The following is a 20,873-nucleotide window of genomic DNA, read 5'->3' on the forward strand; positions in this document are numbered from 1 at the left end:
TCCACCCTGGTTTCCTTCTCCACCTCTGGATAACCACAGCTGTTCCCAGGTCTCTGACTATGAGAGCACTATAATGTTTCTCAGGTATTGCTTTTTTTGTTTATTGTGAGCAGCCTCTGGAGACGTTTGGTAAAGTTCATTCTTCTCCACGAGTGTTTGCATGTGCTTAAACAAAAGGAAAAAGATCAAAGGGCAGAATTTCAAGTGAGCCCAGGAAAGGTAAATCAAAGATAATTAGATTGGTCAAGATACACTCATACAGGTGCACTTCTAAAATGCTGTGAAGGGCTTAATTCTCATAGTTTTCCTTAAATAAAGTATGGAGAAACTGAAATGCACTGGAATTGAGGATGCTTTTTCGAAATCATAATTATTGTGCTTTTTTCCTGTCAGCTGATATATACACCCATAATTTGCTGCTAAATCTTAGAATGTTGTACAGCCATTTTCAGAAAGCAAACCATTTATAATTTGGCTTACCAGACTTTTTTAAAAGTAGAAAATAAAATCAATTTTCCATGTAAATAAAAAAGTATTCCTAAAGAATATACTGTACTGCTGTGTCTGAGTGATCATCATTATAAGAATTTATATATGTCTAAATGGACCAAATAAATTTAAATTTTTATTAATGCTAAATTATGATTTCTTTTTCCAAAAGGAAAAAAAAATCTCCAGTTTAGAATGTCAAGAATTCTTATTATTGGAACACATAAGAGTTCCTTCTCAAATACCTGCCTTGGCTGGCCCCTCAGCACCAAAGGGCAGAGCTTGGCCTTATTACAGCTCTGTGTGTTCCAGTGTGGTGATGCAGAATCCATTCAGAGTACCTGGGCACATCCTGAGGATATTCCTTGCCTTTTCCTTGCTCTGTGGCATTATCTCTTTGGGTTAGGTAAATTGCAAAGAAATGCCTGTTTTCTTCTGAAGCATCACAGATTATCTAGCCCTGGGCAAGTTTTTTCTCCACTTCATTGGTTATTTCCATGTCTTTCCAAGGTTTTATCCTTGCAAGTTTTAGGGAGGAAAAAAAATCACATTTATGGTTTTCCTTCACTTAGTATTTTGAAATACTTATGTCATTTGAGCTCTTGTTTTTAAAGGAGAGAAAATACAGTGGGAAACATTAAAACAGGAAAAAAACCCCTATCTGCAGCAAGATAAAACTTCTTTTTTAACAAAAGTGGTAGTGCCCAACATTTATGGAAATGTCCATCTGTGCTCTCTGCCAGAGTCAGAGCTCTGGCTTGGTACTGCAGTGAGCTGATATTTAGTAAATATCCTTCACTTTGGGGAAAAGTAGTGCCAGCCCATGGTGCTTCTTGCATTCTTTAGTTCCATGGCTTTTCCTGGCACAGGCTGAGTGAGAGGGGAGTGCTGGACATTCCCTGGGAGCCTCCCCACAGCCCCTGCCCTCCAGGCAGGACCTGCACAAGGATCCGGTTTTAAAACAGTCTCTTAAAATGTTTATGATTGCATTAAAATTTAAAAGAAACAGAAATGAAATCCTGGCAGAGAATAGCCATCCCTTTTCCCTGCTGTGTGAGACCTGCACTGTTGTTTATGATGATCAGTGACTGTCCAGATGCCTTTAAGTGGTTCAGACAAACCACAAAGCCGTGGTGGTTTTGTGGCCTTTGGGCACTCCCATATAGGAAGCCCAGGTTGAATTCCCACTGCTGATTTTTTCAGTCTGAGGACAGGCCTGGCAGTGGGGAGAGGTTTGTGGTTGTGCAGCAGCCCTGACTGGACTGGTGCCCAAGAATGCTGATCAATGCAGTTTATTCTGCAGCATAAAAATTGCAGCCCCATTGTCAGGGCCAGCAGCACTAAAGGTAAATGGGTTTTCCCTGGAGGAGGACAAACCAAAGGAACCCTGGTGATCCCAGAGGAGGGCAGAGGGCCCTGGTGCCAGCTCAGGAGAGCCCCAGCCTGTCAGTGGGGGGAGATCTCTGCAGCACACAGCATTGCAAGCACATGTCTAATAGGTGCATTCATTTTCATATGCTCTTCATTGAGCAGGCCTGATTAATTAGTGCGTGTCACCATCTGGTACTTACAGAGACTATTCATTTTTAAAATGTTGAAATTGTAGGGAATGTTGCACACCAATTAAGTTCTTTTTAATTGGATTATTTTAGTATAAAGTATTACTGGAGAAGGCCTTCATTGTGATTCAGCCAGCATGCATCCAAAGGAGACCTGCCAGCCTGAAATTACCTAGAAAAAAGGCAAAATGCCTGAAATGCATGTTTTTTACTATCTTCATGCACTCAGCAAAGCTGATGTCAACAAATAAAAGCTCCACAGAGACATTTCTGCAAGGCTCTGCAAGGTTCCTGACACGAGGGTATCTCAGCTGATCCCTGCTTCATCTTTGCACTGCAACTCCAGATCTGTCATCTTCTCCCTCTGACCTGAAAACTGAAATAATGCTTTTGCCTTCCTGACTGCTTGATACCAACTCAACAGGGCCAGGCTGAGCCCTCCTGTGCACAGCTGTGTACCTGCTGGAATGAGGGGCATTAGTCTCACATACACAAAGAATGATTTGGCCTTTAAGGTTGATAAATAATCTGTGCTGACTCAAGCATTTAGTGAATGAAGTGTCACGATCTGCTGTTGGGAGCAGAAGTTGTCTGTCTGTGCCTGCTCCTGACACTGACTCACTGCGTGAATTTTAGTTCCTGAACGTCACTGCACTGCAGTGGTTCCCTCTATAAATTGTGAATAGTTCTGTTTACCAACTTACATAAAAGGCTTTGAGATACAGGGATGAAATGCAGACTGTTGATGTCACATATTTGCTATTAATACTTTGTTTACAAGTCTGATGCTGTTTTGTAAGTAACATCTTGTCATTGCCTTGATTTTGCGTGGATTGAGCATCTTTAAATAAGTTCTGTCATCTGAACTACTGATTTCAATAGAGCCAGGAGCTCTGCAGGGTGCACATTCCTGTTCCTTAGCAGGCACATGGAGTGTCAGTGGAAGCAGGGAGGGTAGGGAAGAAAAGACATCTGGAAGAAAAGACACCAGGTCACCTGCAGCTGGAGAGATCTGAGGTGTGACTCCCTGGATCTCTCATTGCCCAGCTTTGTTTTAGAGGCAGTGTAGGAATCCAGCAATGTCAGGGTGATTTTTTCCTTGTCTTTGTGTGTATTTTCAGTCCCTTCAATGGCCTCTGCTGCCCCCTGCCAAGCTGCAGCTGGTGACAGCCATGGAAGCAGCAGCCTACTGAAAGATTTCATTTCTCTTATCACTCCTAATTACTCTCACCATAATTACCACGCATGATAGAGAATCTGTAGTTGAAAAAGGAATTCTTTTTAAAGGAGGGAAAAGCGGCAGAATGATTGCTTTTAGTTGTCCAGCAAGGAAGAAACTGACTTTTTTTTTAGAATGCAAATGCTTGCTTCAGCATATAAAGGTCACTGTGGATTTAATTTGAAATAGCGTAGGAGTGCTTCTGATTTCAAAGTACAAAAGTAGCACAGTGTTGGAATTGTTTTGGTTGTTTTCTTAAGATCCATTTCCTCTGGTTGGAAGGTGGCTGTTTCCTCTGTGGTGCAGCTGCAGGCAGTGTCAGGGCCTGTGACAGGAACTGCTTGTCCTGCTGTGCCCGAGCCAGTTGCAAACCCAGCTGGGGTTCACAGACCTGCAGTCAGTGGCTCTTCTGTTCCAGACTGTCACAAATCATCCTGGGGTCAGGGCTGTGTTCAAGCCACTTCTGTTGGCTGTTGCAGACCAGAAGAGCTGGGACATCTACCCATGGCTTGTATATAGTGTGCCCAGATTCCTCAGCTGCACTTCCACAATCCCCAGGTGTGTAGTTGCTGAGGTGAACTGCTGCAGGCAGCACTGCTGGCACACAGAGGGAGTTCTGGGATGAAGGACAGGGCTGTAGTTGTTACCCTCTCTGGAGAACTGTGGTTCTGCTGAGTTTCCTGTAGTTCCCATTCTCTGGCTTAGAGGAAGTGCCAGCATCAGTGTCAGGGCAAAGGAGAGTGACAGTTGTGACACAGGCAGTGGTGTCATCAAGTCAGGATGTAGCCCCAGGCAGGTGGGCACTGCAGAGCTTCCTCAGTGCCCCCCTGTTCCTGGCAGGAAATGCCTGGAACACCCTAAAGCTGCTGCCTTGTGATGGAATTCTAGAGCAAGTGCAGCTCATGCAATTTCAGAATCACATGGGTAAATTTTAAAACCCATACACAAGCACTAACCTTTTGTTTAAATTGGTTGTTCAAAGCTTTTATGTGATGGAGAAATATATTTTTCAAGAAAGCATTTCGTTAGATTCCCATTAGTGTAACTTTACTCCTTCTGCTTGTTAAACACATGAAAAGAGGGAGCTAACCAGAGTATAAAAATCTTGTATGTGCTCTTTCTCTGGTTCTAGGAGAACTGTTTCTTAATGTAATTTTTCTGCTTACAATATATGGCCTTGCAAAGTGTTGAAGCAACAAAACTTGAGAGAGATTAAGAAACATACAAAGGCATTTTACTCTGTATATGTAAGATAAAGTCTGAAAGTTTGGGCAGATCTCAGTCTGGCAGAGTTTCTATCTCTTAGGTCATACAGAGAAAGCTTTTGGCAGTGGCTTGTTGGCAAAAAGCTTTGTCTGGAAACATATTTAGTCAGCATATGAAATGTGATAGCCCTGGTAGCACGGCTGTGTCTGCAGGCACTAATAGAGTTAGGCTTCAGCCCCATCTGCTGTTGGATCAGGATTGCTCTGTTGCTTTGCCAGCACAGGCCAGCCCTTGCCAAAACACAGAGCAGGACGTGAGGAGACTGACAAACCCCTCGTGGTGTCACTCTGCTCATGATGCTGTATTTGCCACGCTGATGAAAGGCAGTGGTGCCCTGAGAGTTCCAGCACAGCCTCGCTGGTGCTGCTCCCAGCCCAGCTGTGTGGGGGCTGCAGCTGGACCTGCAGGGGCTCAGCCCTGCCCTCTCGGTGTGCCTGGGGCAGCAGCAGGGGTATCTGCACCCCAAGGCCTGTAAGGATAGAGCATTATTGATTCCCAGTGCCTGTGCTTACAGGAGTAGCAGTGGACGTAGAGAGCCTTTCCCCTCAGTGAAATGTCTCCGATAATTTGAGTTATGCAACAGTGACGAAGAGAACAGACTTGCGGATTTGGCTCAGAAGGCTTAAAATCTTCAGGCATTAATTCATGAAACTCTCAAATCCTGGATACTCTGGTGGCTATAAAGCACAGCAGATTCGTGTTTGATTTTTACTTAAGGCTGATCGTTTCAGGAAATAAAAAGATTCACTTTGAAAGGGATTTTCAGTTCTTCTTCAGTTGTTATTTCTGGAGGGGTTAGGTAGAAAAGCTACATGTGAAATAAATCAGGGACTAAAAATCCTTAGCTTTGTTTTGAGGATATCAGAATGGTTTATTGCCATTGTGGTAAGCAAAAGGAGAAAAAACAGTGACTTTCTAGAAAGATTTCCACTGTATTGTTATCTGACTTTTCCAGGACATCAGAACAGCCTATCTGTTCAGCCAAAATATCTCTCCAGTTATCATTTGACTCTGATGAAAAAAGTGCTAAAATGGCAGAGTTTGGGATTGCTTGAACACATTTTCTCACTTAGGCTGAGCTTGTTCACATTCAAAGCTAGAACAAATTATCTCAATTGCATTTAGGAGAGTAAACATACTCTTGCTCTTTTCTCTCATGTTTGAGTAGTTATGGTGAAAGCGTAATGTGCGGTAATCTTTGCGTTTATATCCTCTTCCTGCATTTGCTTTATTGGACAAAATTAAAGGTCAATGGTCCTGAACTAGTCAAGAGAATTACTCTAAATTCTCAGTCACTGCCATTTTTCCCTCCCTCTGCTTTAAGTAGCATAGGACTTAGCTGCCAAAGTTTTAATTCTTTATGTATGAGAAGAATGATAGTTGCAGTTTGATTTTGCATTTCAGTTATATAGTTTTATAAATGAAGACGTCAGCAAAAGGCTACTTACCCCTTCCACATTATCCTTAGTGTGAAAAATATAATGATCAAGCAGATTTTCCTCCATTCTCATCCTCTTTGTGTTTTGTGCTCTTTCAGCATGATCACTGCTCCGGGAAGCGTCGGTGCTGGGTGAGCAGAGCCCATGGAGGAGACTCCTGCCATGCACTGAGCAGCAGGGCTTCAGGCACAGGGCTCTGGGAAAATGTCTGCTTGCAACACTTTCACTGAGCACGTCTGGAAACCCGGTGAATGTAAGAACTGCTTCAAGCCCAAGAGCTTGCACCAGTTGCCCCCGGTGTCGGAGAAGAAGCCGCTCTCCCATGCCAACCTGAAAGCCAATGCGAGCCAGAGCAGCGGGCAGCGCCCGGGCAGGGGCAGCGGCGGCTTCCGCCCGCCCGTGGCCAAGAAGCCGACGATAGCGGTGAAACCCACCATGATGGTGGCAGAGGGGCTCTGCGGGGAGCTGGCCACGCTGGAGCAGGTCGAGAACAAACCCCTGCCCGCGGGCTGGAACCGCAACAAGGCGGTGCTGAGCAAAAAACCACTGAACAATAACAATGAGGAGGAGATCGAAGGTTACAGCCATGTTCCCAGGCCGTATGGCAGCAGCGAGGGCGTGGGGAAGGTGCCCAATAACAATAATAATAATGGGCTGACAGAAGTTCTGAAGGAGATTGCGGGTTTGGATACCACACCTCAGCTCGCTGGGAATGAAACAAACGCGAGAGAAACCTTCTTGGGAAGGATAAATAATTGTTACAAGAGATCCTTAGAAAGGAAGATCCCTCCGAGCTGCATGGTGGGTGGAATGAAGGACTCACAGAGTAAGCATGTTATTCTGAGTGGAAGCACTGAAGTCATAAGTAATGAAGGTGGACGTTTCTGTTATCCAGAGTTGTCTAGTGGGGATGAGAGTGAGGATGACACGTTTTTTGGCAGCATGCAGGAAGAGCACGAGAGCTGGGATGAAAGTGATGAAGAGTTGTTAGCAATGGAAATCCGCATGAGGGGCCAGCCTCGCTTTGCTAATTTCAGAGCTAACACCCTGTCTCCTGTTCCGTTCTGTGTTGACAAAAAATGGAATACTGTGCCCCTTCGGAACAAGTCTCTGCAGCGGATCTGTGCCGTGGACTATGACGACAGTTATGATGAAATTTTAAATGGTTATGGGGAAGAGACTGTGATTCTTTATGGGCAAGACAGCATGCAGAGCATGGCATCTTCTGATTCTACATCTCCTGATTCTTCTTTGACAGAAGAGTCTCGTTCTGGGACAACCAGCAGTTCTTCCCAGAAGCTCTGTAATGGAGGGTTATCTCCTAGCACTCCTCAGGAACTCAAAGTGATTGAACCAGAATATGAAAGTCTTTGTGACAATCAACAAGTGAAGGACGTGCCAAAAGCACCCAGAACTGCTCTGAAAAGTCAGGAAACTCACAAGGCAGTCCTTGCGCTTCGCCTGGAGGAGAAGGATGGCAAAATTGCTGTGCAGACTGATATGCAGGAGAATAAAAGTTCTTCAGATGTTGCTGGTCAAGCCGTGACTATTAATTTGGTGCCTGTGGAGGAGCAAGCTAAACCTTACAGGGTGGTGAACATGGAACAGCCAGTGTGCAAGCCATACACAGTAGTGGATGTATCAGCTGCCATGACCAGTGAATGTAAAGAGAACCAGACTGAAACCTCAGAAACCAAAAAGGCATCATCTAACCCAAGCTCACCAGTAACCCCAGGCACACCTATTGCATCCTCTGCAGCATCACCTGTGCGTGTACACACCAACCTGAAAAAATCCAGCGCAATCAGATACCAGGAAGTGTGGACTTCCAGCACTAGTCCAAGACAGAAGATACCTAAGGTGGAACTGATTGGAAACGGCTCAGGACCTTCTGTTCCTCCCAGGAAGACAAGCCACAAGTCAGCTCCTACTTCACCTACAGCTACAAACGTTTCTTCGAAAACCATCCCAGTTAAGTCTCCCAATTTGTCTGAGATAAAATTCAACAGTTACAACAATGCTGGCATGCCACCTTTCCCTATTATCATTCATGATGAGCCCACTTATGCTAAGAGCTCTAAAAATGCTATTAAAGTTCCCATTGTAATCAATCCAAATGCCTATGATAACTTGGCAATCTATAAAAGTTTTCTAGGGACAACTGGGGAGCTGTCTGTCAAAGATAAAACTACAAGTGTGATAAGCCATACCTATGAAGAAATAGAAACTGAAAGTAAAGGCACCGAAGCCATAGGCAGCAAATCCACTGAGCTGCCCCAAGCAAAGGGGGCGGCCAGTAGCCCTGAGTGCAGGCTGGGCTCTGTGGCTCAGAAGGTCCAGGAGTTCAACAGCTGCCTCAGTAAAAGCCAGATATCCCCGCAGAGAAGTCACAGTGCTGACCACAGCTCCCCCTCCAGAGTTCAAAAGGCAATGCAAGACCCTGCAGCAAAGGCAGACGTGACCCCGGAGGGTTCTGTCGGCAGCAGCAGTGGCAGAGAGAACGCGAGCACGGTGCTCTCACAGATTGTGGCTTCTATCCAGCCTCCACAGTCTCCTCCAGAGACACCTCAGTCTGCTCCCAAGTCCTGCAGTGTAGAAGAACTGTATTCCTTACCCCCTGAGGGAGATGCTGGTAAAAACACCCTGGTACGACCCAAATCTCTGTTTACATCGCAGCCTGAGGTGGAGTCCTCCAAGATGGAAAGCACTGCCGTTAAAGTGCAGAAGGATCCGCTGTCACAGCCAGCTGCCACTCCCTCTCCAAAGGCAGCACGAGCCACCCCGGGTGCCACCAGTCCCCAGGCAGAGCAGGCCCCGCCATTCCCCCCTCCACGCTCCACCTCCTCTCCCTACCATGCCAGTAACCTGCTGCAGAGGCATTTCAGCAACTGGGCCAAGCCCAACAGCCCCCCCAGGTCCACAGAAGCCGAGTCCATCCTGCACTCGGAGGGGCGGCGCCCCGACGCCAAACCCAAGCGCTGGATCTCGTTCAAGAGCTTCTTCCGCCGCAGGAAAGCCGACGATGAGGAGGAGAGGGAGAAGGACAGGGAGAAGGGGAAGCTGGTGGGTCTGGATGGAACTGTGATCCACATGCTGCCCCCGCCCCCGGTGCAGCGGCACCACTGGTTCAGCGAGGCCAAGTCGGAGTCGAGCGAGAAGCCCTCGATCGTGTTCATGTACAGGTGTGACCCCGCACAGACCGAGCCCCGGGCTGAGCTCCCAGCCCAGCCTGGCCTGGACTCTGCCATCGCAGAGGCACTGGCCAAGGACAAGGGGGAAACACAGGAAAAGCCTCCAGAGAGCTCGGAACAAAGCACAGCCAGCCACTCCTCACCACCTCAGGCTCCCAAGAAAATCCCCAGGTACCACTCAGCTGTTTTAGTCACTTACTCTGTTGTGAGCTGTCCTGTATATGCTGCTGAAAAGGGAGACACTAAAGAGTTTTATTACATTAATGCCATTTTTTCAAAGTATATTTATTTTAGGTAACTTAGAGGGTATTTTAAAATCTTTCTGCTATGTTAGATACCAGAAAAGATGTAAAGCATTTACTAGAAGCAGTACCTGATATTTAGAGTTTGTCTTGCAGGCTCACTTATGTGTCACAATAGTCATGTTCCATCGGATCAGATCCATTCTCTTGAATTTCTGCTTTAAGAAATGTTTCTGTGTTATGGGAAACTTGAGAATTTCTCAGCAGAAATAGGAGGCTACTATTGAGAAGTACAATAGAAATGAAAAGATCTGTGACTCATGGAAGCTGTTGTGCTAACTTTACCTCACATGCCCAAGAATTCAACAGATGCTAATTAACCACACTGCAGCATCACTGCAGCACTCTCAAAATGAACAATTAGGGTGCCTACAAAATAGTTTTATGTCTGTCTTGCAAGGCCTTTAGCAGTGACTGTGCTTTGTCCCCTGGCACAGTATTAGATCCAGCAAGAGCTGGTCACATCAGTTGCAGTCAGTCATGTGGGCAGAGTAGAATTCCCTGAGTGCTGGACCACAGCTGTGGATGTGTTAGAATTTGTCTTCCAGTGTTATTACACAAACCAATTCCAAAGTAGGCTTAAACTTGAATTATTTATTTCATTATAACACAACCAAAATTTTTGTGAACTATGAGCCCCAGAAAATGTATCATGACAGTGTTTTTTGTTTTCTTTCTCCATGTTCTGTACAAGAAAACTGCTGTTTTTTAGCTAAAAACAGTTTTAACCTAATAGAAATCTCTGTATGAGCATAGATAGAGTTTACCATAAACTGACTGCCACTTGTCCTAAAGCAAAATCACTTGGTTTTCTTCCTCCATACAAGACAAGTGCCAGAATAGTGCAGTCTCTGGATTTGCCCTAAATGAATTGGTGAGAAGTAGCTGCCTTTAGAGGGCAAGTTAAAGGATTGCCAGAGATTGTTCCTTTACAGGAACCTGGTTTCTCTCTCCTGTCCCTGGGGCAAGCCAGGGAAAGTGAGGTTGATTTTGGTTCCAGTGCCATCAGGAGCTTGCCTTGCCCCAGCTCTCAGTGCCCAGGTCCTGTGCTCTGGTGAGCCAGGGCAGAGATCCAGGAGAGAAGGAGCTTGGCAGTCACTGCTCAGGCACAGCAGCTGGCTGATGGGCAGGGCATGGGCAGGGGGCAGCAGCTCCTCTGTGGGTGGTGAGAGGAGCAGCCTGCCAGGATCCTGGCACTGCCCTGGAGATGGTGCTGTTGGGATGTGTCCCGTTCTCCTCCTGCCCTTCCTCTTGGAGGCAGCGGGCCACTGATCTCTCATTCACTCATTCCAAAAAGCATGTTTACTCTTCAGTTTTCTTCAAGTCACAAGGATGTTGGTCAAAACCATATCTCAGAATTTTCCCCAGTAAAAACTGAAATTTTCCACATGTTAGATTTGGAATTTCTTCTTTCTGACAATATCGTTCCCTGGTGTCTACAGATTTCAAAGTACACTGAGGTGCTGAGTTGTGGGTAGCTTTATGCTTCAGTTCTTATATTCTTGGTGCCTTGAGTTATTTAGGGTTTTTTAATATTTTTAATGTTGTTAATGACACCAAGTGAAGCCTTATAATGCCACGTAATGAAGGGTTTTATTGTTGTTTGAGGGGCTTGGCTTTCGTTTTTAATATCCTGGTGGGTGAGAATCAGGATTTCTAAATGCCATTTTTGCTCAAGCAGGAGGCATAACCCATGAGAAGCTTTGCTTGTTTTGTGTTAACCCTCCAGGTATTAGTAGAAGGTTAGCTGTAATTCAGGCTAAAATATGTGCATGAAAAAGATGTTTAGAATGTTCAGTTAAGCCTGCAGAGGCTTAGAGGAGAATGGATGACCTGAAGATAGCCATCAGTGAACAGGACACTTCCCTAACTCAGAACACCAAGAACAGCAAGCTCTCTGAAAAAACAAACTGATGCCCTGGAAAATAAGATAAGCTTTTAAAATGTCAGATTACTGGGGGATCTTGAAAGCAAATTTAATGAAGATCCAGCATTTCCTTACTTTGCAATGGATTACAGAGCTGCTAAAGATTGATAACACAACTACAAAACAGCTGAAGGTATTTCAAGCTATCACTAGAAAGGTCAGTTTTCCCTTTGAACAGCACTTGCAAAACTGTCAGTTTTTCAGAAAGCTGAAAATGATCTCTCATACAAAGGAACTTGGTTTGGATTTGTCAGTGTGGTTGTTTCTGTTTGATGGCAGGATGCACAAATGCTGGTTCAAAAGAAGCTTGCAAATAATGATATATTAAATTTACTGAAAACTTGTAGATAGATAATTTTTTGCTAAAAATCAGCAGTCATGCCATTTTTCTTATTAATTAGAATGAGAACACCTTTAGTTCATGAGCCAGCAGTTGTTCTCAGGTGCAAAACCTAAAACTGACCAAAGATACCACTGTATCTGGTATCTGTAATTGATGAAGGTGGGACAGCACAGCTGCAATCCACTCATCACAGGCTGAACAAAAAGATCCTTCAAAGGCTTTGTTATCTTATGGATCAGAGTGTTCCTATTGGAGTTTCACAAGGTAAAGGCTTCTCTCCGTCATTGAGACATCACTGCTCATACCCAGCAGCAACTTGTTAGATTGAGACATTTCCTCAAAGCGAAGTGCAGCCCAGTCCTGCTGCTGCCTTGGCTGTTCTCAGAAAGCACATCAGAGCTGAACTAATCTGAGCTGGGCACAGCCATCTCCATTTCAGTTACAGGCTCAACTCAGGAGTTTCCTTTCACAGCTGCAAGTCAGCCATAATTTTACTTTATGGGATCTTTGGGCCAGTCTTGGATGAAGTGAAGGTAAAACTCTGTTTTTCCTGAAATACTTCCTTCAGGTAGTGAGGTCTGTATTTGATTTTGTTCTGGTTCACATAAGGAAGCATTTCTTCATAGCTAAATTTGTGATCACCAATCTAATTCCTAAGATTGTGTTAGTTTTTGTGAAGGGATTTGATCTCATAACTGATAGATCTGAGCTCTGTACAGAGGAGTATGAGTGTTGTGACAGATCACTCAGTGGAAACAATGGGAATCACTGTTCTACAACAATGTAGCCATACATTAAGATCAGAATTTCATCCAGAGACAGGCAGGAATAACCACCACTACCACATTCCACTTTCACACTGTGTCTGATCCAGTCCTGCAGATTCCACAGCTGCTTCAGAAACTGCTTGAGAAGATAAGAAAATCTGTGAAATCACAGTAGGGCTCTGTTTAAAACAAAGTCCTTCCCTGTTTGGAGGGCTTCTGGTATAACTCTTAGGGTGAGGGTCTCACATGAACCCAGAACCTTTTAGGTACAGCCCAAGTAAATTGATGAACATTTTCAAGGATGTTGTAGATGAAAAGAAATTCCTTGCTTGAGCAAGTCTACTGAAATGGGAGAAATTCTCTCTGAAAATTTAAGGTGGATCAGCTCTTCCTTCTTGTCAAATCCATGTTAGGGCTTCTCTTATCTTGGTGTCAGCAAGCTTTATCTACCTTACTCAGCAGTGCTTAGCTGTGCTTTTAAAAGTATTAACTAGCTTTCTTCAACCATTTCAGAAATTAAAAACTTGTGAGGTTTTTCTCTAGAACATTTTCCAATTCTAACACAATAGGAAATTCTGCATGTGCATTAAGCAATAAGTTTGGTAACATTTTATGTGAGAACTTGTAAACACCAAGGACTGTTAAAGATCCAAATAGAAGGGACTTTACCATTTATTATTTTATAAATTTAGATTAGGAAATGGAAAATCATGTATTGTTCTTAACTCCTCTAATACAGTCTGTAAAATGGAAAGACCGAGAACCTAAAATGGATAAAGAAAAATATCTTCTTTATAATGCACAGTTAATCTGTGCAAGTCATTACCATTAAGTTTCAGTGACACTAAAGAGCTTAGCAGGATGTCTTTACTGGATTATCGAGTGTACTCCCTTTATCCGTGCAAACATCGCATTATACAAGATCTAAAAAAAAAACATTCTCAAGCTTCAGGACTAAGCCAGCTTCTCAAGAATCAGAATTAAGAATGAACTTCATGGCTTAGTAGTTTCAGGTTGTCATTTGAGAAGTTTGTATCACTTTCCTCTTCAGTGACTATTGGTGGTGGTGAGGAGGGACTGAGCTGCAGGAGCTGCTGGGATGTTTTGTGTGTGCACAGTGCCCTGTGACTGAGACCTGGGCACTGCCTGTGTGTGCCCAGTGCTCTGCAGGAACAGAGTGGGCAGTGGTCTGAGGAGAAGTTCTGGGTAGGGTGGCCTCTGACCTCCCTCCGGCCATTCACCTCTGCATTTTCCCTCAAGCATCATTCAGTCAGTTTAGGCTTTATGTTTGCTTTATTAGCTTAAAAGTGCAGGGCCTGAGGGCATCTCAGAGCGCTCTCTTTGAAACTAATATAGCTACAAATTACACAGTTGGGTTTTTGTGTGTGCAAAGCAAAGTCCTCTTCCTTGTCATCTCCAACTGTACAGCTGCCATTGATGGCTGCTGTGCTGATGTCCACTCAGGGAGGAGATCAGAGTCTGTGCTGGCCCCAAGGCCACATCTGCTTTTCTCTGTCTCTGTCACTAATTCCTGCCACTGGGATTTGTGTGCTGTCGTGTACAGAGCTGTGTTCCCTCACCTTTACCTCTGGATCTGACCCTATTTCAGGATACACTCTCACAATCACTTCTTATGAGCGTTCCACTTTATCTCCCTCGTATTCATTGCTGTTTATTAATCTCCCTAATTGAGCAGGCGTGCTCTGAATAGAGGAGAACACAGGTCACACAAGAGCTGTGATTCCAGTGTCCTCACCAAAATTAACACCCTACACAGGCAGCTTTCTGCATCCTGCTGTTCCCAAAAGACTGAGGCGAGTTAGACCACATCATCTTCTGGCTGGCCTCCAAAATCCATGCAGGAGGAGAGCCTGAAGGAAAGAGAGGCATTTGTCCCTGCAGAAAAATAACACTTTTAAGACAGTTTTGAGCCTGTGCACACGTGAATGACAAGTATATGAATTCAGTGGGGTGTTGTCTGAAGGACAGTCATTTTTATGGCAAGTTTTTTTGCTTCACATAATCTTAGCTACTTAGGAAAACAGACACATTCTCTGCATGCAGAGGACTGCTTCCTCCACTAACTGAATAATTGTTTAACTTCAGCCACTTGTGCCTGAGGAGCAGAGTTCTCTAAGATAATTAATTTCTATAAAGTTTGTTTTTGAAATAAAAAAGCGGAGAGAAAAAAACTTGGACAGAGGAGGCTGCGCCCACTGTGCTAGATGCTAAATATGTGCTCTTATGCAAGGCATCAAAGAATCCATCCTGGCAAAATATCTATAAATATCCCAAATAAGGAGATAGCTGTAAGTATGACTTCTTAGCAGTAAGCAGATAGAAAGTTACACTAAATCAGGTTCTAATGGTTCTAATCTGAGAGAACTGCCTGTTTATCAGCTGCTCCTCTTTCCTCAAAAAACCAGCTATTTTAACTGTTTAGTTCTTGAAGCAGCTGGGGATGTGGTTCCTGGAGCTCCCTGAGTGAGGATGGTTCCCCTTTCACTCCTGCTGTGTCCTGCCAGCACCACCGAAGGGCTGACATTTGCACTGTGTACACAAGCTTGATCTCTCTGTTCTCAGCGTTAAGATACTGGGAAGCATTTCCCCATGGATTTCATGACCTGACCTCTAATTGCTGTGGTTTAAAATGTATTCTTTTGAGGCCCTGAATACAGATTTGAGATACTCTCTAACTCTCAACAATAGGTTAGTGTCACTTGCTGAAGCTCCCGATGAGAGCTGAGCCGTGCTTTTCCCGGAGCAGTGGCATGAGTGAGGCCATAGCCCATTCCAGAGCAGTGATGCAGCCGAGCCCTGGCCCTGCAGGGAGGCAGGGCAGGAGTTAAGGAGGCAGCGCTGCTGTGCTGGCTCTGGCAGGGCCCAGCCCCCGAAGGTAAACACTAAGGTGCAGTAGGTGTATCACTCTGTGCAGAGTTCAGCCCTCTTGCTCACAGCTTGCACAACTTGTAGCACACCAGAACACTGTGGAATCAATGGCTCGCCAGAGTTTCAAGACATGATTAAAAGACTCAAGAAGGCCCTGAAAGAATTTCCTTTAATGGGGAATTGTGTGAGTGAGTACAGTGGGTGAGTTGGTATTTTTTTTTTCTTTCTTCCTTTCTAGCTGTTGGTTTACTTTGGCAAAATGCTTCTGAGCTTAGGTTTAGTGTATGTGCATGCATGTGTCTGGTTTGGAGAATGAGTATGTTCTTACCTCACCAAGTGATACTAAAAAGTTACTTTGAGATGTGATAATTCCTGGTTTGTGGCAATGACAGAACTGTGAAGCTATTAGAACCTATTTCTTCTTAAAACATTCCTGTTGAGGAATGCAGGTATGTACATTATTTACAGCAACTACAAGCCTTCAGTTCAATTATCCTGAGAGCCTTGTTACTGCTTTAATTTTATGTCTGCTTTACTCTGAAATTACTGAGGTTAACTCTTTAATGTGGATATATTTATGGCACATGGAATGTTCTTCACACCATTCCTATGCATGGTACTAAAATGGAACAAAAACTGGTACGCTGATTAAAGATTACATCTTTTTGAACTGATGCCATTTTTTCTCTTTTACTAACAAGTTCTAATGAGTTTGGTTTGTGTCAGCCTGCAGTTAAAATTCATGAGTCTGAGCAGAAACAGCATGTGCTCACTGCACTGTCCTGGGTCTTGTCATGCAGAGCATTGGCATGTTGGAACCTTTTACTGGGGATTGCTACGAGATTGTGTCCCAGGATTTTCAGGGGTTTGCCTTTGCCATAGACAAATACCTGTCATTTATTGTGTTAACTCTTTGTGGAAGTTTGAAATCCTTATCACAAAAAATAAGTATCTCTGCAGATACATGATGTGCTGATTGTTTTTTGATGGAAGTGTGTTACTCATGTCCCTAATGGAAGTCACAAGTAGTTCAAATTCTTCCCGTTGTATTTGATCAGGCTGTAGTAATGAGAGCTAGCAAACAGCACATATGCTCTTGAGATTTGGCCTGTAATGAGTATTTGTTCCTGCAAGTGAGAGAACATAAAGGCATGGAAATATTTTTGCTCTGACATGTTTTTGTGCCATATTATTGATAATTGCTGTTATATTTTCAGTATGATTGTGGAGTTTTATTAAATCTCAACTTTTTTTCATGCATATAATGCATCATTTTTAAATTATACTGCAATAAATATATCCATGGAAACCAAGTAAATGCACAATTTTCAGAGTTCTGTGCTGTAAGTCATCACAGTGTGATTAAAACTTCACAGCTAAGAGCAGGCACAGAGGAATGTCTTCAGTGCCTTCTGCAGTTGGCCTAATGCAGATGGATTTTAACGGTGGAGAATTTTATATGGGAAAGAGATTATTGGCCTAAATGAGGTCTGTTTCCCAGAGTGTCAGTTCCCAAAATCCTGCCAGGATATGAAAATGTATCCTTGAAGTTTTATGCATTTATTGGGACTTAATCCTACTTCCTATACCCTGTTATATTTGTTTGAGGCACAATTGCTTGCACTGGCAAAAAGCACCCTAAACTCTGCTGCTGTCCTGAGTCCCACTCACTTTACCCAGAATCATGCCTGCACATTTATGAGTATGGATGTTGATGGTAGTCAAGCTGTAAAACATTTTATTGTAGCTTTTATATCGAAGGCACGAACTCTTATATGCTACATATTATTATAATCATGATAATAGTAACTAACGTGTTACTATTTCAATCACGAGTTGTTCCTTCTCACTAAGGAAAAGAAAAGCTGTAGATAGTTAGGAAAGGAGGGTGCAAGAACTTGCTCCTTTCGCAGCTGAGCCCTTCGCGCAGTGTGCCGGGCTGGCAGTGCAGGTGACGCTGTGGTGTCTGTTTCAGTCAGGTGCCCGAGGAGCCGGCCCTGGAGGAGCTGTCCCCGCGTGTCCCCAGGGCGGTGTTTGTGAAGCAGGACAATGGGGGCAGCGCCTCCGTCATCCCCGCCTCCGCCTCCCGCGGCGCCCCGGGCCCGGAGGAGAAAGAAGCAGCTTCAAACTCTCCTGATCTGAGCACCTGCAGCGCTACCTACAGCAACCTAGGTGAGTGCACAGGAACTGGATCACATTTTGGAGACCTGTCCAGGGTGTGAAGAGCCTTTTCTTCTGAACAGCTCAATACATCTTCATGAAAGTAGCTTTTAACTGCTTAATATCGATTTACAGAAGATAAAGATATATAGTCTCATTCCGAGGTCATAACCAAGAAAGTGAAGATTCAACAAACTCAAAGGTTTGTTTTCCTGTAATTTAAAACAGTCTTTTAATTGCCCTTAGTGATGAACATCTCAGATGATTTTTAAAATCAACATTCTTTTATCTCTTTGGAGGAATTTTTGTCAAAGATGTTTAAAATACAGAGCAAATTACCTAATTTCTTTAGAAGGAATAAATAAAATTCAATATTTTCCTAAACTAGATCAAAAGATAGGGCTTTGTATTTTAGAGCACCAATAACTGCTAAAATATTTGTACCCATCTCTTGTTGGCTGAAACTGTTCTTATCCTGGTCAGAGAGTTCACTTTTGGTCCTTCCCAATGAGATACAAATGTCCTGAAGGTGCTACTCAAAGATTACTGAATTCCTGACTCGTTAAGAGGTCCATGGATGCAGGGCTTCTCTGGAAGATAAGGGAGCAAGATAAAGCAGCATCTCCCAGTGCACAGTGTCAATATTATCAGCCTGATTTTCTAAAGCATTTTGATTTGCAGCACTGTGAATTCAGGGATACCTACAGCCAGGTTTTCTAGAACAACAAAATCTCTCATTTATTTACATTCCAGGATATCCCAATACATGTTTTTTGAACATCCCAATCCTGTACACAGCAACTCATTAAGCATTTGGCCAAGAGTGAAGTGATTGTGTAGAGATGGCTCAGGAGTACAGGGAGTTTGGCATGTCCACACAGGTTTCAGGGATCAAGGACTGAACTTTAAACCCTCAGGTGCCCACATTCCTTAGACATTCAGTGAAAGTGTTGCATTTTTTTACTTAAATGTGAATTAGTGGCCAGCTTATTGGTGCACTCTGCTATTAAAACATTAATTAGGTATTGTTGATAAAGCATAAGGAGGAAAAATATCCTATCCAAGTGTGATGGTAACATCTACCAAGAAATTCCTCCTCTAAGGGGGAAAACTAAAATCTGTATCTTTATGGTGAATTACTCATAGATATAATGAATTATTTTCAATTTAGTGAGGTATGTATCTGTATCTATATTTGCTGTATTTAGAAGACAGGGACATTGCAGGCAGAATCCAGGCAGTTGAGGTCTGGCTGCATCAGTACTGCCTGTACCATGTTTATCCTGTGCAGCAAAATACCATCAACACTGGAACAGCTTGCTCAGAGGAGTTTTGGAATCTCTGCCTGTGGAGATATTCACAAGTTCCAGCCCAACTGGAGAGGATCTGGACAACCTGCTCCAGCTGACCCTGCCTGCCTGTCCCAAGAGATCCCTTCCATCAGTCCTGGCCTGTATTAGTGCTGGTCCTAAGTTTGAATATTTCTTTTTAAAGCCATAAAAAAGTCAACCCCTTAGCAATTTATTCAAAACCTTCTCCTCACCGTGGGTTCACTTGGAGCTGTGCTGTCTCCAAAGTACCTTTGGTGTGAAAGGGTTAATTAGCTGTGGGGCTTGCCTGGCTCTGGCTGGGAGAGCTGCCTGCTGCTAGGAGCAATGCTTCCCTAAATGGCACTGAGCTCCCTGGCTGCCCTTCAAAGGCTTCCTGCTTTATTCAGCCAGCCTCACTCTCTAGTTCAGATGGCAACAGAGAGATTTCTAGGTAGGGACAGAGAATAATCCCTACTTGTTTTCACATCTTGCATCACCTGGGCAGCAAAACCTTATCTTTTGTAGAATTAACAAATCCTGGTATGTGAAACTGGAAGAAAGGATAATATGAGAAGTTACATCACATTTGACTCTTGCCTCAGCTGCAGTTAGAACTGCATGCTGCAGTTTGTAGTTTGTAAAATGCATCATGTGCACATCTCAATTTGCAACATAATGCACAAGGTTCACCTTTTAAACTGATCTGATACATATTCTATGGTTTTTATTAAAAAGCAGATAATATGTCTCTACTTTGATAAACGGCTAATCTTCAGTTCTGACACGTCATGATGCCTTAGCACTCATGAAGTGTCATGAACAGAAATAATTGCAAGCCTTGGTGAATTTTCATCTGCAGTCAGGTAACAGTTTATGTCAGGTACTGCCCTCAAATATATTTGGTTTGGCCTTCCAAGAGACAAACCTTACAAAACAGAGGATTCTCCTCCAGGAGCCAGGTACAACATAAAAGAGTTGGACCTTTTATGATGATAGGATAAGGTGTGTTCCTGGCTGTGGAAATGAAAGGAAACTTGAGTAGGAGGAGAGAGGTTCTTGACTGCCGTGGTCACAGTGAGGCTCTGTTGCCCACAGTTTAAGAAGAATGTTTTAAAAATTGCACAGGCTCTAAAGAAAAGCTTTGCAAATGCCTGGTATTGAGGCAAGCACTTCATAGGGACTAATTCAGAATCTGTCAGCTTATCAAAGTAAGAGTTTGGCTTAATCATGGTGGGGGTGCTCATGTGGTGGGCAGAACTGCAATGGGGGACCTGTGGTATCAACAATTTAACAGAATCCAGAGGCTGCCACTTGAATCAAGATGAAGAAACAAATGTTCAGCTGTGTAAGGGAGGGCCTGGATGTTTCTTTTGTAAGAGGTTCTTTTATTGTTACAGAAGTGAATTCAGGTAAGCCCTGTAACTGATGATAAGGAAGACAAAGCCTTTCCTTTACAAATCTTTAAATTGTTCTGTCTTTGTGTGAATTTGTTGGGGAAATTGACTTGATTGAATTTGCATGGCTGTAAGTAGATTAAGGTATTCTCAGTATACTCAGGATAGTTTTTCTGCCATTGGAAAAAAAATAGGTTATTTCATTATCAGCTGTTTTTCTCTTTACACCTAAAGAAATAGGGGGAAAAGGAGGCTGAGTTTCTAGGCTTTGTGACTGCTGACACTGGAAAAAAAATCCCAATCACAGTGTCTGCTATGGGACATTGCCTCAGTCAGTCAGTTGGACCAGGGCAGAAAACAGTGCTTTAGCCAGGCTGGAAATAAAGTAATGAGATCATTGTTGATGAAAACTGACGGTTCAGTGACAGTGATTATAGCATCAGTCTGGTGCATTTTGTGTAGTGCATAATTAGCACAGGTAATGTCTGAGGTGGTGCAATGGAGGGTGGGCAGCAAGACCTGACAAGTCACCAAGCAAACAAAGTGAGATTCTCTTCCTGCATCTCCCAGGAGACCTGTGCCAGCCTCAGGTTACTGCTGAGACACTGCACATGCACC

General features: G+C 43.7%; 1 protein-coding gene and 1 long non-coding RNA gene across 3 annotated transcripts in view; one reads left to right on the forward strand and one right to left on the reverse strand.

Moving 5' to 3' along the window:
- Window positions 1–20,873, forward strand: part of PEAK1 (pseudopodium enriched atypical kinase 1) — a 111,632-nt gene that overhangs the window by 69,008 nt on the left and 21,751 nt on the right. Inside the window, exons 4-6 of one of the 2 annotated variants that reach the window (XM_058811044.1) lie at window positions 6,071–9,334; window positions 15,476–15,592; window positions 17,367–17,563. In XM_058811044.1, coding sequence (XP_058667027.1) covers window positions 6,177–9,334; window positions 15,476–15,592; window positions 17,367–17,563 — 3,472 coding nt within the window. In that variant the 5' untranslated portion in view covers window positions 6,071–6,176. The remainder of the gene's footprint in view (window positions 1–6,070; window positions 9,335–15,475; window positions 15,593–17,366; window positions 17,564–20,873) is intronic. The other variant, XM_058811043.1, reaches the window with a different exon arrangement.
- The window catches only part of LOC131561669 (uncharacterized), a 29,892-nt gene that overhangs the window by 7,555 nt on the left and 1,464 nt on the right, over window positions 1–20,873 (reverse strand). The gene's annotated exons all lie outside the window — the stretch shown is intronic.

The sequence above is a fragment of the Ammospiza caudacuta genome, chromosome 10, assembly GCF_027887145.1.
Source record: "Ammospiza caudacuta isolate bAmmCau1 chromosome 10, bAmmCau1.pri, whole genome shotgun sequence".
Taxonomy (NCBI): Eukaryota; Metazoa; Chordata; class Aves; order Passeriformes; family Passerellidae; genus Ammospiza; species Ammospiza caudacuta.